Source organism: Eretmochelys imbricata, chromosome 3, assembly GCF_965152235.1.
Source record: "Eretmochelys imbricata isolate rEreImb1 chromosome 3, rEreImb1.hap1, whole genome shotgun sequence".
Lineage (NCBI taxonomy): Eukaryota > Metazoa > Chordata > Testudines > Cheloniidae > Eretmochelys > Eretmochelys imbricata.
The window spans coordinates 85,575,057-85,593,567 of record NC_135574.1 but is presented as its reverse complement, the minus strand read 5'-3'; the positions used below and the strand labels follow the sequence as shown (position 1 = coordinate 85,593,567).

At 41.5% G+C, this 18,511-nt stretch overlaps 1 protein-coding gene and 1 long non-coding RNA gene across 2 annotated transcripts in view; one reads left to right on the top strand and one right to left on the bottom strand.

The window, feature by feature from the left end:
• Window positions 1-1,383: 1,383 nt before the first annotated feature.
• On the bottom strand, window positions 1,384-12,251 carry SLC60A2 (solute carrier family 60 member 2). Its single transcript, XM_077812951.1, has 4 exons — window positions 11,997-12,251; window positions 9,424-9,592; window positions 7,486-7,602; window positions 1,384-6,469 (listed from the first exon to the last, which is right to left on the bottom strand). The coding sequence occupies exons 1-4, from the start codon at window positions 12,222-12,224 to the stop codon at window positions 5,235-5,237; spliced, it is 1,749 nt and encodes a 582-aa protein (XP_077669077.1). The 5' UTR covers window positions 12,225-12,251; the 3' UTR covers window positions 1,384-5,234.
• Window positions 12,252-12,401: 150 nt separating this feature from the next.
• Window positions 12,402-18,511, top strand: part of LOC144262753 (uncharacterized) — a 53,637-nt gene continuing 47,527 nt past the window's right edge. The window contains exons 1-2 of the long non-coding RNA XR_013345615.1: window positions 12,402-12,486; window positions 18,103-18,255. This is a non-coding gene — a long non-coding RNA (uncharacterized LOC144262753). The remainder of the gene's footprint in view (window positions 12,487-18,102; window positions 18,256-18,511) is intronic.

Genomic DNA, 18,511 nt, shown 5'->3' with positions numbered 1-18,511 from the left:
TTTACCCTTTTTAAATTTTGTCACAACATTCAAAGTCTGAGCACCTGCTCGGTCATGGCTTCACAGGGGCTGGGGCTATGCCCTAGCCTTTCAACAGTTGCCTTCAGTTTGCTGGACCCCAAGGAGCACTTCACTCAGTATTTGCAGTGGCCTTTTCAATACTGTACAACAATTATGTTGAAGAGTCCTTCCATTAGCAATGAAAAAGGCAAGCTTAAGCAAGAGTCCATAAAATGTTTGAGAACCTTCTTATCACAGCCCTTTGCTGTCTTCAATCCACTGTCTACATCTAAGGGAAATAACATGCAGTAGGAGTCAATCTTCAGTCATGGAGGTTTCCACTGTCTGTCTTCCATTCAAATGTGTTCATTCCAGCCAGCCCTTATGGCTGTATGTCTCAAACTCCCCCGGAGAGAATTTTTTCCCCCTCCAGGTAATGACACAGAGTGGATAGATACAAAGTCATATGGCTAGTTCATAAAAATATTACAAAGAATTGTCACATTTCTTGGAAACCCCACTGACTATGAATTACTTCTGTCAGACTTCATCTTAGAAACTTTGATCAGTACATACAGTAACAGCACCATCCAAATAGCTATGGCTGCAGTATCTTAAGAGCACATGCACACTCAATCTTGGCAAAGTACTGTTCCTCTTTGGTGCAAGTTATCAAGCTGTGCTGATTTAAAAGCATTTAACATCCTCCCTAATTACTGATGGACTACTTCTGCATCATGAATGCAGTGTTGTCATACTGGTCCCAGGATATTAGAGAGAAGTTTTAGCTAGGGATTAAGTCCTACTTTGAGCAGGGGGTTGAACTAGATGACCTCCTGAGGTCTCTTCCAACCCTGATATTCTATGCTTCTGAATTGGTCTAATAAAAGATATTACCTCACAGAGCTTGTCTCATTTCTAATTCATGATTCATGACTGATAATTTTAGCGTTTGATTGGTTAAGATCCATTTTTCACTAATAACTCTTGCCTCTCCTCCGGTGTTGGTCTTTTCACTAAGTGCTGATTTGCGCTCAATTATTAACTCTTATTGCTTTCACCTCCCTTTTTAACCAACACCTTTCATTACCATATAACTATGGATTTTGGGGGCCCTCAAAGCATTCTTAAATAATTACTAATTTTTGTTTAAAACTTATACCATGTTTCTGCCTGTAAAGGAAATAGGTCTCTAAACAGCAAAAACTAGTTTTCTTCAAACCATTTTTCCTTCTATTAGTCTGAGGGGGGAATGGAAGGAGAGGGGGGGAAAAGTGGAAGTTTCAAAACTGGGAGGCTTCTGTTTGAAATGGTAACTATTTCTACATTACTAGTAACAGATCATGAGCTTTAAATCTGCAATAAATAAAGGCCTGAGTAGTGTTCAGAAACACAGTACAAGCTTTATTATAAAAAGATACTCCTGTTTGTAAATTAGAGCAATTTATTACATTCAAGAAACAGTTTATCCAATAAATTTCACATTACACAGTCATGTAATCAAGCAGTTTTCAACCTAAATATATTAAATCAAAAAGCCCACCATACACAAAAGCATGGAAAAAACTCAATTCATGTAAGTGTAGATTGTTGCATAAGCAGTAAGCAACAAGACTGGAGTAACGGAAAAACCACAAAGAACTGTTGCTTACTTGAGATTACTAGCTTTGTGCAGTCTCATTTAGGAGATAAAAGTGCAAATACCAAAAATACCTTCACATTGTTCCTTATCATTTAAATGCTTCATCTTAAAAACAGTATTGCATTCTGTTATTTTAATGGACATTGCCAATCTTCAGGCTAAATGAAAACATACTAATAGATGACAATTTGCTGCCAGCTGCCCACCTTAACTATGAAGCAAGAGGAACAGATCTTATTGCACTGATGTGCAAATGTTCATAGTGTTTTCCTCTTTCTTCAGTCTGTTCCTGTGATTCTCAATGACATAAGCAACTGCTATTAATTCAGTTAGCTATCACTGAGCATAACACAGCTCCCACAAGCCTATAACTGAAATGTTGCACTATTTAAAGATGATCACTGACACTTAAGGAAACAAGGGTTTCTTAAAATGACAACTGTATTGCCAAATAATCAAATTAACCAATAAAAATATGGAGGACATTGGTTGTTTCTAGTATAAAATACTTTGTCTCTTAAGGTTCTGATCAAATTCAAAACTAAGGTCCTAATTAAACACTGACTGACTGACAAAGAAGGCACTTACCAGGTATTGCAGTTTAACCAGGGAACTTTTAACATTCAAATATACTAAAGCTACATGAATTCAAGTAAACACCAGTAACTTGTGTTTTCCAGCTAACAAAGAGCCCAGAAATCCCTCAACAGAGTGACTGACATAAGGCTGCAACTTTTATATAGTTGTTGGATCTTAAGATGACAGCAGAAGAAACTTGTAATATTCTAAGGCAGCATGTCACTCATTAATTTCTTAATCAATCTAAACTGACTTACATCCTGGCTGGTCTTTCTTTAGTATATTTTACATTTAACAGTATGTATCACCTGATGTACAAAAACTGCCTATATACATTTAAATACAGTTGTTGAAAGGGGGTAGTGAGGGAAAGCTGGCTGTTGTGCAAGTACATCCCATCACCAACGTTTTCACTGCATAATAACTAAAGTGCTCAAATTTGAAGAGACGGGTGATCACTCAAAAATACTGGGTGCTAGGGGTCAATCTGAACATTTTAGGAATGACTTACAGACAAGCTTATTACTAAGTAATTTTTAAATGTATAACTTGATTCTAGATTTCCACATGACATTAGTCAAAGCAGTTGATGACCTACACTACAAATTTGGTTTTTTGTCTACATATCGCATTTCTTAGTTTCAATTTTTCCATCAGTTGTCCTATGACAGAGAAAAAGCTTTATGCTACCCCAATTATTTGAGTGTTACACTTTGCCACTCTTATATTGTATCACAAGGGAACCCTCTGATCATTTATATTATATATATATTTAAAATATTATTTAGGTGCATGTATCATGCAGGAATTTATACAGTGAACTTGAAATAAAACCTCCACATTATGTAATCTCTCTTCACTGAGCAGCCCACTGTGGAGAAAGCAGCTATGATCGCAAACTTAAAGTAAGTTCCTGATTATGGAGCCCAAGTTTCTCCATGGAGTTTGGATTTCATTTTCACTACCAGGGTATAAAGTTTTCCAGTATGGCTAGGTCTTGCTCCATTTCTTCCCCTCAGATTTCAGAGGAAAGCGAAATTTGTAAAGGGGGGAGGGGGGGGTGGAAGAGAGAGAAGAGCAGAAGCAGTCATAAACCCAAACTTCTAAAAAAAGGTTTCTGTACCACAACAGAAACACTCCAAAATGTAAATAAGCAAACTGCAACTCTTACTACAAAAGTAAAATTACCAACAAAAGTCTTAACTATCCAATGAGCAATACAAACAGCAAGTTTTGATCATGCAGCCTCAGAGAAAGCTGCCTTCAAAATCTGGGTTTTCAGATAGAAGGACTGCATTAAATGGAAGGCTCCAAATTAATTCTAAACAACACTTTCGATATTTGTCTGTTCTTGGCATTACGGCGATTTATTTATTTGCTAGCACTCAGTGTTTCTCCCCTCCCCCAGCATGATATTTCCAATCTCTCTCTCATACACACACACCCCCAAGACGTTCATGAAACACTCCACTGTATCTCATCTGTGCAAAACATGGACCTTCTCTTAAGGCAGCTTCCAAATACATCATCCAAAGTATCTGAAACATTACAATGTTACCAGAGTAAAAAGCAGAGGGCACCAATTCAACTTGCACAAAAGAAGCAGTTATAGGTCACCCTCTGGTACCTTTCAGAACTTGGATTGCACTAAATACTGTGGCTGTTAGAAAAGGGAAGGTTTCATTAGTAACTGTAACCTATTAATTTTCCAGAAGTATACAGCTATTGAAGTGTGCCATAAGCTAAGCTCTGCACACAGTCAGACAGTTTTGTACATTTTGCTTTGAAAAAAGATACGTATTTTCCTTTTCTAGAGATGTGCTCCCACTGGAATTTTGCTATTAACTTCAGGGAAAGCCAGAACAGATCTTCAAAACTTTTGTTTGAACAATTTCATTTGAGAGTTAAGGGCCTCAGTCAATACTATGGACTACGGGTTCCTGGTTACTAAGAAGGTAAAATTGCCTTTGAAATTTAGCTTTGGTATAGGTAAAGTAATTACGCTACTGTGTATACTGCCTGTGATACCAGTAGTTTGTTATCAAACATTGATTAAAGAGTAGCTCATAATGGCTCAACAATCAAGAGTTAAAAATTATAGCAGGTCAGCACAACTACTTTTTAAAAACTCCCTTGTCCTCTCTCTCCATCCTCCCAAAATAAAAAATGCAGCAGATGTGCGACAAACCGTTTTGTTCTTCAAAGCAACCTTGGAACGAGTACATAATACACATTTTTAAAAACCTCCCTAAATAAATATTTTATTCTAGTGTAACACATTTGATGTTTCCATGATTTAAAATGAACACAGAAATCTATATTTAAACAACATTACATGAAAATGACAAAGCCAGGCAATTCCCAGTCAAGGTCAACAATACATCCATTAACTATCAACTTTTCCACTTTCCCAAAAGGACAAGGACACAACTGACAGCTTGTTGTTTAACTTAATTTCCTGGTTTATGTTACATACCAAACTAAGTGCCATGGAATATCCCCTTCACTAGATTCAAGAAGTTCAATATTCTTCTCTCATTTCTGATTTGTATGATTGTGATCAGTTAAGATCACTGTGTGTCCTGGTCTATTCCAGCCAACAAAGGATTGTTCTAAAAATATGTTTAAAATACTCCGAACAATCTCACTTTAAGTTACATTAGGGTGCCCACCGCTTTCTTCGAGAAACTGTTTACAGCCACGCATTTAAGAAATGTTTCCCATATGTTTAGTCTAAATTGCTTTTAGTTCCATGACACAACACCTGATCGTATTACCACAGACTCCCTCTTTGGTGTGTCCAACCTACACATTCTTTGCCACTCCAGGATGCATGGTTGCAGACTAAAATAAAAAAGCATAACCTGGGATTTGGCAAGCACAGAGGCTGAAACACTTGGCTTTGTACCACTATTAAAATTCTGAATCTCTTTACAAAAACAGCTTATTTGATTGTGATTACCACCTTACAGAATCCAGGCAGTCATTTCAAGTAAGCAGCCTAGCTTTTCCTTTAATCGTTCTTCTCTCTGTCTCTATTGAATTGCTTTCTCCCTGGGGAGCTAAGAGCAATCACTGGAGAAGAATTAAATATGTCTGAAGGTGGCTGCATGGACACTTTCGCTGGGGACTCCCCTGGGATCTTTTGAGATGTCTCTACCACAGACTCTCTCACTGTATCATTCATTTCAATTACTTCAAAGTCTGCTTCATTCCATTCTCCTGCATCCTCTTCATCTTCCTCATCTTCATTAAATTCAAAGTTGGACAACAAAGCTTTTTGGTCCTCGTTCCCACCACCATCTTTTAACTTATTCTCACTGGAAGAAGTGGCTAATTTATACATCACAGGAAATAGTACTGCTGTCATTACAGATGTTCCCAGTGCAGTATACATCATCACAGGGACATTGTGAAATTTTCCTCCAAGAAACCCAACCACTGCTGGAATGCACATCTCCCCCAAGGCAGCACCAACTATAAGGAGAGAAGCAGACTTTCCTTGTATGGTGGTGTACTGTTCAATCCAGGAAATGCCACTGGGAAAGATGGTAGCCATTGAAGCACCATACACTGCTGTCCCAACCCAGAGCGAAACTGGATGCTTACTGAACAGTGCCAGGAACAGAGAAGAGACAGTGGAACTTATGACACTCAGCAGAATCATAGTACCAGGGTATAAACAGGTAGCAAAACAGATTGCCAGTCCTCTGCAAGCTGCAAATGCTCCCCAAAAAAGGGAGTTCAAACCAGCTGCTTCACTTTTTTTCATGTCTGCATAAACCTTTGCATAACTGAAAATGTAAGAGCCATAGCTGACCTCTGCTCCTACATAGCAAAAGAAGAAAAGGAAAAGGAGAATGAGAAGGGCACAGTGGTATTTGGGAATTTGGCATTTCTGCAGAGAAGCTTTTGCTTTATCTCGCACTGTGCCGGTCCTTGAATACAGAACAACAAACAACAAAGAAACTATCAAAGTATAGGTCCCTATGAAAATGTAGGACCACGTAAAGCTCACATTAGAATGCAGTGTCATTGCTGATCCAGACAGTGCATTAGGTATATCACTCGGAACAGAGTGGTTTGTCTTTTCATCTTCTGTTTGGACTTTAGGAGATATGAAGCTGCCCAATGCCATTTTTGCCAGGATTGGGGCCACAAGGGCACCCAGTGCAAAACTGAAGTGTAAGGCCTGCATATGTGGTCCAGCGTCTGTTCCCCATGTATTCAATGCAAGGACATTTCCACCTGCAGATTAAAGAGATGAGGATCCATTTATTTAATATGGAGACTTAAGATACAGTACGGTTTCTTCCCAATCAATCAGTTATTTAGTTAATATGTATCTAGTCAATCTGTCAGAACAATCTACAGTGGAAGCCGATTATAAAGAACTTCTTTTATAATACATTGAATCAAAAGTCCTTACCTGTTTCAGGGCATGAAATGTGCAAACTGCAAATCTAGCTAGAGTGAAGCTCTGCTTACAAACATTAAGCAGTAGAAGGTTCCACTGCACATGCTGGGTTTTTTTACCCTTTTATCTCAAGAACAAGAACTAACTCAGTTCAAACAGTGTTCCACTTGGCAGCATTATGGCATTCCAGATAACAAAGCTCAGGATCTTCTTTGACAGCCTATTTATGACACTCAGTTCTAGGCTCTCTTCTCAGCAGATAGCATCACATTTGCCTTAGAGATGCTCACTCAGACCTTAGTCACACAAATGGGTTGAATAAGTAGTTAATTGAGGAATACTTGGCAATCTTTCCATGCCATCCCACATACAGTCAGAGATATACCAGCAGATTCATTCTAGAGATTATTCCAGCCTGCCATTTACCTCACCATTTGCATCACAATCAGAAAAAAACTGCTCTTATGGTCTTCAGTATGGATGATATTACTGTAGTAACAGCAAGAGAAAGTAACTTTAATGGCAAGTGACAATGAATATGAACACAAATTTAGTGTAGCATACATACACCATGCATGCTAGAAAACAAAACATACATATTCCTCCTCCTTCACTAAGTGAAATTTAACTATTTTAGCAGGCCCTAAGCCTATCCTGACAACACAACATGCTTGCCATACAAATTGGAAGTCTTAATGATGAGCATAAACTCAGCTCTTGTGGATCTCTTGCACCTCATGAGTGCAAACAGTTCTCTCAGATAGATACAAGAGGAGCTGACAGACTCCGAATGACTCATTTAATCCACAGGACTTCCTGCAGCAGGGAAGAGGATCTGTTCACTTACCTGTGTCTAGAACACCCATAGAAGTCCCAATGACTGACATCAGGGCAGTTAACAATAGCGCTTTCTTACACCATGGTATGGCATACAGACCAACTGCTGTTCCCAGCATGGTTAACCCTATAAAGGTAATCCAAAATCCATACTGAAGCTCCAAAACAGTCAATTTATTATAATTAAATCTGTGTCTTATGACAGACTGCTTAAATTTAAAGCAGTCAGGTTAGACTGAATTTGTGTTCATGAGAGCTGACTGAAAAGACTTTGATGGAACCATTTTTTCCTCAGAAATTGTGTTTCTGTTAAAATCAAAACATCACAAAAATCAAGCCAAATTTTCTTTTTGAGAAAGAGAAAAAAAAAGTTCTGACAATGTAAAATGGGATGTTTTGAGATTTTTGGAACAAACGGTTTCAGTTTTTCATTTTGAAGTGATTGTTTAAAAAAAAAATTATTTTGCATTACTAAATAGTAATATAAAATAAAAACCAAAATGAAAAACATTCTGGTTTTGTCAAAAGACATTTTGATCACGGAGCAAAGCTCATTTTAGATTGGAAGATTTCAAAATTGAGTTTCATTTCAATTCTAAACAAATTCAAATTTTCAAATGTCAAATTCTTCACAAAACTGAAATGTCATCCTCTGACCAGCTCTAGTGATCACACTAGGCAGTCCTCAACTAAACTATGTTCTCCACTTACTCTCAATGCACAAGTTTAGCTTCCATTAACATTAGTAAGTTATAGGCCCACATCATAAATAGGCTCTTAATTCATTGTAGAGTTTCAAAAAGAATAAGCTCTGTTAACAGAATTTATTAATTTAAACTTATATCAACCTATGAGATGTGATCTTTTCTCCATTGCTTATCCAACTGAAAATTGAAGGCATGAGAATTATTTCTCAAATTGACAATACATGAAAAATTAAGACAAAACCTAGGAAACAGTTCTACAGCTAACTGTGTTTAGAGCTTGCCATCAGTTCACCTTACTTTTGAATATGATAAGCATGAAAGATTTTGCTTTATTAGTTCAGGAATCTCTGTTTCAGGTTTCAGATAAATGTGTCTTCAGCTTACTTACTTACCTCATGTCTGACAGATAAATGAGAATCAATGAGAAGCAGAAGATTAGTAATAGATTTTATTCATAAATTTTGTGCATGTCAGGGTTTAATGGAACAGATGAACAAGCGGGTGCATGTATTTTAACAGAGGTTGAGTTTGCAACTTCTTTTTTTTGTAAAGTTGTAACTCAATTGTGTGAAATGGTATCACTGACAGCAATACAGATTATCAGATGTGAACCTCAGCTGAGCTTCTCTCATTTTTCTCATGGAGCTTGTGATGTGGCCATTATCAAATCTGATTTGTTTTATATAAATATAGAAAAACAAAAATCCAACTCTGCTTCTTTTTGTTTGAGCAAAAAGGCATCTTTTATTCAGTTCTGATAGTCACAGATATGGTCCTTTGCCATTCAAGAGCAACTATCCTATTAGACTTCCCAATAGACTATTGCTTCTACACAGGAAATATCATCAAATTGTATATCAAATCACTAGAAGCACAAATATAAAAGGAGACAGGAATGAAACTAACAAACAGAAACAGAATTTCATCATTTTTAATTACATCACTCCTGCAGCAGTGTACAATGTTTTTTAAAGGAGTATGACAATGCTGATGATAGCATACATGCAACTTTCATCCTACAAGGCTGCAGGGTAAAGGCCAACAGGATACTTGCAGGACACACCAAGGTAAGGGAGGTGAAAGCTGGCTTGAGATATATTTTTGAATACAACTTTCACATTTTGTTACTATACCAAACCCTCTGGAAAAAGTGAAGTTTATCACACTTTAAAAAGATATTAAAGATTTATCAAGCTATACATTTGTCACATACAAAAGATTATTATTTTGAGTACACTTACCCAAGAGGAGATGAGGGTTCATGCAGTCAAAGATAATCCCTCCAATCACTGAACCACCAAGGTACCCCAGAGAACGACCCATGAAAATGTAGTAAATATCACTGACATTTTTATTCACATTTGCAGCCAGATCTTGAAATGTAGGTCCCAGGATAGCAATGCTCATACCCTGAAAAACAGTGGGGATCTTTTGTTTGTTCATTTTAGAGGGCGGATGGTAAATAAAATAAACTCTCACCAGCAGCAAGAAATGACATATGTTACTAAGACTTTGTCTGCAAACAAAAATTGTACCATCTTAATTAAGTCACTTTAGAAACTGATTTAGTTAAACAATGCAATCTAATGTTGGGGGCACTCTTATTTTGGTTTTAAAGTGCCAGTTTTCAATTTAACTTATAAGTTGGTAATGAATTTCACGTAAGACAAGGCTGAAATAAGTTGGCAGATTACTTAAGGTATGTCTACACTACCCAATTTACAGCACGGCCACGGCAGCGCTGTGAGGTGGGCAGTGTAGTCACGTTTTATGGTCGGGGGGGGGGGGTGACGGACCGACCTCTCTCAGTGATAAAAAATAACCACCCTGAATGAGGGGCAGTAGCTTTATCACCAGGAGCGTGGCTCCCGGCGATAAAGCACTTGTCTACACTGGCGCTTTTCAGAGCTAAACCTTTTGTCACTCAGGGGGGTGTTTTTTCACACCCCTGAATGACTAAAGTTTTAGTGCTGAAAGTGGCAGTATAGACAGTGCCTTACATCGTAAACTCTTCAAGGCAGGGACAGTCTTTTTGTCTGTTTTTGTACAGCACTAAGCAAAACTGAGTTCTAGTCCTGGACTATGGCTCCTAGGTGCCATGGTAATACTGCTAATGAATAAGGCTACGATTTAGTCACGGAGGTCGTGGAAGTCACAGAATCCATGACTTCCAGCAACTTCCGTGACTTTAGCAGTTGGGAGCTGCAGGGTCCCCCACCACCCACGGGGCCAGGAGCTGTGGGGTACCCCCACCGCCTCTGGTGGCCACTGGGGGCAGAGGGGAACCCCCGAGCTCAGGGGCAGTGGAGGCCGCTTGGGAATTCCCGGCCGCAGTGGCGGAACCCCCGGGGTCCCAGCTCACCATGAGCCCCTGGCCCCCCATGAGCTCCTGGCTGACATGGGAGCCGGGGGCACCCCACAGCTCCCAGCCCGCACAGGCAGCAGACAACTGCCAGAGCTGCAGGAGGTAGAGGTATCCTGCAGCCTCCAGCTCCTGCAGGTGGCTCCTAGCCCCTGTGCAGCTGCCCCACTTCAGGCGGTGTGGGGATGCACAGATCCCCATTTTGTCCCGGATATTTTTAGTAAAAGTCAGGGACAAGTCATGGCTTCCGTTAATTTTTCTTTTATAACCGTGACATGTCCCTGACTTTTACTAAAAATATCCAGGACAAAATCTTAGCCTTACTAATGAATAATAAATATTAAATATGACTTGATGTAATCCAAATCTGTTCTATCAAGATTATCTCTAAATTTACATACACATTTTATTTTAACTGTGTGAAAAGCACCAAGTGCAAAGTGAAATTTAAGTTTTACTTGCAGTCACCTTTGGAATAAGCTTGTGGAGCACCCAAGTGAGTTTCAGGCAGGAAACAGTAAGTATCTCATTGTGAGAATAAGACCAAAGGAAAACTTGGCTGTATGGGACATTCATCATTTCAGTACCAGCAATGTGCTCAGTACTCCGCAAAATTAAAGGTTCTTATACAATCCAGTGCTATAGAAACATTACTCCTCAATAATGACAGGTTTCAGAGTAACAGCCGTGTTAGTCTGTTTTCGCAAAAAGAAAAGGAGTACTTGTGGCACCTTAGAGACTATTGTAGCTCACGAAAGCTCATGCTCAAATAAATTGGTTAGTCTCTAAGGTGCCACAAGTACTCCTTTTCTTATTACTCCTCAAGCAGCTGAGCACCTGGGATACTTTCACCAGCCTGTGTGACAAACTAAGCCCAAAATACTATCTAGAAATTACCAGGACGCCAACTTGGCTGAGCTCAGCCCTAGGGCTCTATCAATGTGCTCTGTGGTGCCTCATTAGTTTATTACTATCTGAATGGTGTGGAGGGAACGAATAAAGCAGGGTTATTTATCCCTCTACGTAACACAAGAACCAGGGGTCACCCAATGAAATTAACTGATAGCAGGTTTAAAACAAACATAAGGCAGTACTTCTTCACACAGCCCACAGTCAACCTGTGGAAGATGTTGCAAAGGCCCGAACTATAACTGGGATTTTAAAAGCTGTGGGGCTAGAGGGACCATTGCTTTGCCCCAGTATTGCAGGCCTTGTTCTCACTAGCCCCGCACAGGGACCTGCCCCCGGGGAGAAAGGGGCTGCATACGGCCCTCCCCAACCGCACCGAGGAAGGGGCTGCGCCAAATCATCACCTGCACCAGGTCCGCCCCCCGGCACAGGGGCTGCCGCTCGGGGGTGGCTCCTGGGAGAGCGCTGCCCCGGGCGGGTTTGCCAGGGAGTCGCTGCCCCCAGGCGGGAGGGGAGATCCAGGCCCGGCCCACCCCCGCTCACCAGGCCCAGGAAGCCCGCGCACAGCACCCCGGAGATGCACCATCGCAGCAGCAGCGCCGCTCCCTCGCCGCCCCGGCGCCTGCCGCCGCCGGCTACGATCACCTCAGGCCGCGGCGCGGGCTCCGGGAGGAGACTCGGCTCCGCCGCCGGCCCCTCAGCGCCCCGCAGCGTCTCCTCCGCCTCCGGCCGGGCGAAGCGAACCTGCTTCTTCCTGCCGGCGCCGGCCATGGCTCCGAGTGCGGAGAGCGGCCCCGGCCCCGCCCCCGCCACCAAGACACCGGCGCCTCCACGAACGTGACGCGCGGAACGAGCCAGGGACTACAACTCCCAGCGTGCACCGCGCCTCCCCGCACACTCGCCCCGTAGCTTTGGGACCTAGCCGCCCCGCCTACCGCGGTGCACGCCGGGAGCTGAGCGGCGGGCTCACACTCGCGGCCCGCGTGTGGACGTTGCCTGGCAGCCGGGGGACCCGAGAGATCGCTTGGCCCAGGTACAAAATGGCGGCAGATTCGCCTTCTCCTCCCTAGTCACCAACCTCCTTGTCGCTTCGTGGACACGTGAGCGCGCAGCACCGAGCACAGCGGCCGGGCGCGGCGCACGCGGACTGTAAACCTGGCCGCCTTGGCAAGCCCTGGGAGTTACAGCTCACTTCATCGGCTGCAGGCCGTGGAAAATACAGGGGGGAGATTTACAGAGACAGAGAACATGAAACAATGGGTGTTGCCATACAGACTGTAACCAGAGTGATCAGGAAAGATGAGCTGTTCCCAGCAGGAGAGAAAAAAGACCCTTGTGTAGTGATGATCAAGGTGGGCCATTTCCAGCAGTTGACAAGAACGTCTGAGGAACGCGGGGGGGGGGGGAGAAATAACACAAGTAAAACTGTTTCCCCATGTTTATGACCCATCCACTCCCAGTCTTTATTCAAGCCTAATTTAATGGTGTCCAGTTTGCAAATTAATTCCAGCTGTAATTGTTGAGAGGTACCGGCCCATTGAGCAGCCCTGCTCCAGGCTCTGTTCCTAACTCTGGCACAAACTTCCTTTGGGAACCTGGTTGAGCAAGTCACTGACAGGCAGAAGTTTTCCAAAGGCGCTCACTCATTGTGTGTGCCTAATTCACGACACCTAGGACCAGTTTTTGTCAGTAATGAGCACTCACTAGTAGCTAAAATAATTGAGAGTTCCAGCTTCTCAGTGCTTCAGACACAGCTGGTAAGGCACTGAGAGGCATCACTGCAACAGAGCTCTTAAACAATAAAGCAACCAAAATTCATGAACACTTTCAAAAATGTTAGCAGTACTAGCTCGGTGCCTTTCTTACCTTACCCATAAATGGGAATAAGGAGGCAGTTTCACTGAAAGGGTGTCCAGCAGACACATTCAGTAAAGCACCACTTGCACAAAGTCCACTAGCACCAGATTAACTGCTCAGCACACCCTTTCAAGTCCCCTTAAAGTCAATAGGGTTTTAGTTAAGTACCACTTCAATGCTTTGATGATTAGGAATAAACTTAAATATACATTTACATAGCTGCCACATCAGCTCTGTGTAAGCTGGAAAGCTTGTCTCTCTCACCAGTGGAAGCTGGTCCAATAAAAAATATTACTTCACCCACCTGTCTCTCTAATATACTGTAACATGGCTACAGCAACACTGCATGTAAGATCTGTGACATGTTCAGATAGTTTGATCTCCAAAGGCTCATAGCCCAGTAAATTAAAACCATCTTTTTTTCATCAGAACCCTTAAAAGCCTTTAGGGCTGCCAATTTCCATGCCTAATTTCAACTCTTGGTTCTCAGCTATCAAGTTATTTACAAAAAAATGAGATCATGTTTTATAATGGGGAAAGTATCTTTTTTCACTCTAATCTCACTCAAAAACAGATTAAACATTTTCTCCCCTCAGACTTTCTAGAATTATTTACCCTTTGGTTAAGGGCCATGTTTGGAAAATTTCAGCCTGAAAGGTGTACATTTCAGACAGTTGTATGGCTGGAAATGGAGTTATAATGGAAACTATTATAGAATAGAACCATAAGGAGTTGTGAACAGAGACTACTGGAGGGAAAAAAATCAACATTTTTCTGACTGAATTATTACTGAATACTTTGAAAGCCACTGTTTACAATAGAATTAAATTCAGTTTATAAGGAAAGTTTACAAGTGATGTAGTTACTTGGCTGTGTTGTATTCCAGTGGCTGGCATATACCATTTGTGAGCTAAAGTAAATATAACATCTCCCCCTTTCAGATGCTCACCCTGATTAACCTAGCAAATGCCATTTTGGACCACACTGTGCCTACAGTTATTCTGAGTACAACTCTGCATTCCAAAGTCTTAAACTTTATATTAGGAACTAAACACCCTAACTCTCTGCAAGAACATGCACACACAGAGATATTATATAGTGTATATTTACAGAAAGGGAGGTTCCTACACTCGCTCAGATTTGGAAACACCTAGCCCTAATCTAAACTGCCAGAATTTTATATATATTTTACCTGTACAGAGAGTGAGCTTTTGAATAACAGTGTCTGAAAGATTTTGTGGGTCTCTTAGGGTTTGTTTACATGGGGAAATTGACTGGCAAAGCTGTTCCTAAATAAGTACAGTTTTCCATTATAGCTATAGAATAATTTATAGTAGAATGACTTCCATAATAAGGTTTCAGAGTAGCACCCGTGTTAGTCTGTATTCGCAAAAAGAAAAGGAGTACTTGTGCTACCTTAGAGACTAACCAATTTATTTGAGCATAAGCTTTCGTGAGCTACAGCTCACTTCATCGGATGCATTCAGTGGAAAATACAGGGAGGAGATTTATATACACACAGAACACGAAAAAATGGGTGTTATCATACACACTGTAAGGAGAGTGATCACTTAAGATGAGCTATTACTGGATACAATTAACTTAGGCTTGAATAGAGACTGGGAGTGGATGGGTCATTACACAAAGTAAAACTATTTCCCCATGTTTATTCCCCCCCCCACCCACACACAAACACTATTCCTCATACGTTCTTGTTAACTGCTGGAAATGGCCCACCTTGATTATCACTACAAAAGGTTTTCTTTCCCCACTCTCCTGCTGGTAATAGCTCATCTTAAGTGATCACTCTCCTTACAGTGTGTATGATAACACCCATTTTTTCATGTTCTGTGTGTATATAAATCTCCCTGTATTTTCCACTGAATGCATCCGATGAAGTGAGCTGTAGCTCACGAAAGCTTATACTCAAATAAATTGGTTAGTCTCTAATGTGCCACAAGTACTCCTTTTCTTTTTCCATAGTAAGAGTCCCCACAGGGAGTTCTTCCAGCATAGCGATAGTGTTTTAAATGCACATCATACCTTATTCCTGAATAACTTCCCCTTAGGCAATGGTATTATGTTTGAATATAACATAGGACATTAAAGGCCTGACAATTTTTCCTATATCTTATTGTAAAGCTAGAGGAAATTACCTTTTGAATCACCTCCACGTTATGCTATAACCACCACCAATGCCCTTTGTAAATCAGGGTATTACATTACTTCTCTAGCAGGACCTCTTATGTTTGGATATTTTTGTAGTTCTTTTTTATGTTCTGCTGGTGAGTACCTGCAGGGTTGTGCCTTTCTCACTTCTCCTCTTTACACCATACGTTTTAGTGCCTCAGTGTTACAGCTGTTTACTACATCTATTATCTGTTGTCTTGTATTTGGATCACAAGCTTTTCAGGGCAAGGACAGCAACTTTGTTGTATGTTTTTACAGCATCTAGCACAGTGAGGCTGGGGCCTGTAGGTACAAGCACAATACAAATAAATACAATATAATGATTTCTTCAAACACACCTCACCTATGTTAAAAGAACGTAAAGGTTGCAAAGTCAAGCTCTCAAAAGTTAGTTTTGGCATTTCCTATTTGTGTAACTTTAATCCAGCCTCTTCTGTACATAGGTGTTATGATTTTGACAAACATCAGTCAGTGTTAAGAGGTAGAAGTAGAACCCCTCTTCTGAGACACAGTCCAGTGTTAGGCACAAGAAAATGTCCCTTCTCATCTTGCAACCTTCTGTCTCATTCACTGTCTGGCCTGGGCACTGCATAAGATAGAGAAGTATTATAGAATAAACAGTATGTGCTCATGTAATTAAAGTCTGCACACATAAGGGGCTCAAAGTAAGATTTCACAGGCTACCTTAAGTTGGCATTTCTGAACTTCTGAGAGCTTGACTACAGGTTGAATGTTCTAATGGTTCTCTTCTGTAGCTTCTGTGCATCCCCCCGTTTGGGCTACTTGGATCCTCTCTATTTGAGAGCTTCCCTGCAATGCCCCAGATTGGGGTAGCCCCTCTTCCAGTCTTCCAGAGTGGATCACTCAGTCTGCCACATCATTCAGCTCCTTTGGCCTCAAAATAGGCTTTGCCCACTCAACAGCCTCACCTGCTGAGGCAGGTTGGACTTGCCTTCCTCAGCTGTAGACTCCCGTGGGTAGAACCTTCAAGAACTGGTCTAGAACCACCTGGTCTGTGATTTTCTCTATGGAACTAGTGTCTGGGCATAACCCAGAGCACCAGGCAGCAAGGTCCCATAATCTCTGAGCAACTACTTGTGGTTATGCTCTCTGTGGGAAGAGTTCATCCCAGAAATGGTGCTGGCATGCTTCAGAGACGGTTTCAGTCTATCCAAGAGATCAACCTTCACCACAGGCTATGAGTTTGCCTGCTTGTTGCTGACCACTCAATAGACTGCCTCTGCCTTGCCCAACAGAGCCACCCAAGTAGACTCTTCCCAATGCACTGACCATTCATTCAAAGATACAGAGGAAGGCCTCCTGGTCATTCTCCGGCTCCAACTTTACCAGTCCGGGGACCAGCTGGCTTGAGCTACCCTCTCCAATACCCTCTCTGAAGTCCCCGGAGCTTTTTAGCCCAGGTGCTTCCGCAACCACTCCTGTTGCTGGGCATCCTACCACCACTGTTGAGCAGTAAATTGTGCTGCTTGCTGTTTTTGCAGGCTTTCCATCAATTACAGGAGCAAGGTTTGAGTGTGTTGCTGCTGCATCATCACCAGCAGACAGGTCACCTCCTCCATCTTTCCAAGTTACTCAAAGTGGGTGAAGCGTCAGTCAATACTCATTGGCTTCAGTTTCCCCTCAATTCCAGTGGCCAATTGCCTGCCCATATTCTCCACCATGTTTTATGGCATGTTCTTATCAGACCACTCCATTTCTGGCATTATGTGGTGCAGCAGCCACTCAGTCTGTTTCCCTGCTGGTCTTCACTGCTTCACCCCACCTCCACTGTATTCTGGGTTGCACAGACAACTCTCCATCTTGGTAATTTACAGTTCTACCCGTTCCAGGCACTCAAAGTTCAAAATAAGAAGGAAGCAACATAAACAAATGCTTCCTTTTCCTCCAGGAGATTTGCTAGGCAAAGTCTGATTCTGGCCAGCCTTCTGTCCTACAGTGAGAGTTCCACATTTGCTCTCTTTCTTCTGGGTTACTGGCCTAGCGGATAGGGAGGAAGCAATAGACATGATATACCTTGATTTTAGTAAGATTTTTTACATAGTTCCACATGACGTCCTCATAAGCAAACTAGAGAAATGTGGTCTAGATGAACGTATGACAAGGTGGATGGACAACTGGTTGAAAGACTGTAATCAAAGAGGAGTTATCAATGGTTCGCTGTCAAACTGGGAAGGCATAGCTAGTGGGCTTCCGCCAGGGTCCGTCCTGGTTCTGGTACTTTTCAGAATTTTCATTCATGACTTGCAGAATGGCATGGACCATATGCTTATAAAATCTGCAGACGGCACCACGCTGGGAGGGGTTGCAAGCACTTTGAAGGACAGGATTAAAATTTCAAACAAATCACCTTGACAAATTAGAGAAGTGGTCTGAAATTAACAAGATGAAATTCAATGAAAACAAGTGCAAAGTCTAAACTGGGTGGATCACGAATATATGAGTCAACAATGTGATGCAGTCGCAAAAAAGGCTAATATTCTGGGGTGTATTAAAAGGAACATCACAGGTAAGACAGGAGGTAATTGTCCAGCTTTCCTCACCACTGCTGAGGCCTTAGCTGGAGTACTGTATCTAATTCCAGGTGCCACGCTTTAAAAGAAGATATGGACAAATTATAGAGAGTCCAGAGAAGAGCAACAAAAATGATAAAAGGTTTTGAAAACCAGACCTATGAGGAAAGGTGGAAAAACTGAGCACGTTTAATCTTGACAAAAGACAACTGAAGGAGGACCAGGTAACAGTCTTCAAATATGATAAGGGCTGTTCCAAAGAGGGCAGTGACCAGTTGTTCTCCTTGTCTTCTGAAGCTAGGACAAGAAGGAATGGGGTTAATCTGCATCAAGAGAGATTTGGGTTAGATTTTAGGATAAACTTTCTAACTATATAGGTAGTTAAATTCTGGAATAGGCTTCTAAGGAATATTGTGGAATCCCCAGCATTAGAGGTTTTTAAGAACAGGTTAGCCAAACATTTGTCAGGGATGGTCCAAG

Coding starts and splice junctions, on each gene's coding strand:
- SLC60A2 (XM_077812951.1), bottom strand. CDS start 12,224: ATGGCCGGCGCCGGCAGGAAGAAGCAGGTTCGCTTCGCCCGGCCGGAG. Junction 9,593..11,996: donor GCGCGGGCTTCCTGGGCCTG/GTGAGCGGGGGT, acceptor ACTGTTTTTCAG/GGTATGAGCATTGCTATCCT. Junction 6,470..7,485: donor TATGGGTGTTCTAGACACAG/GTAAGTGAACAG, acceptor TTTAATCTGCAG/GTGGAAATGTCCTTGCATTG.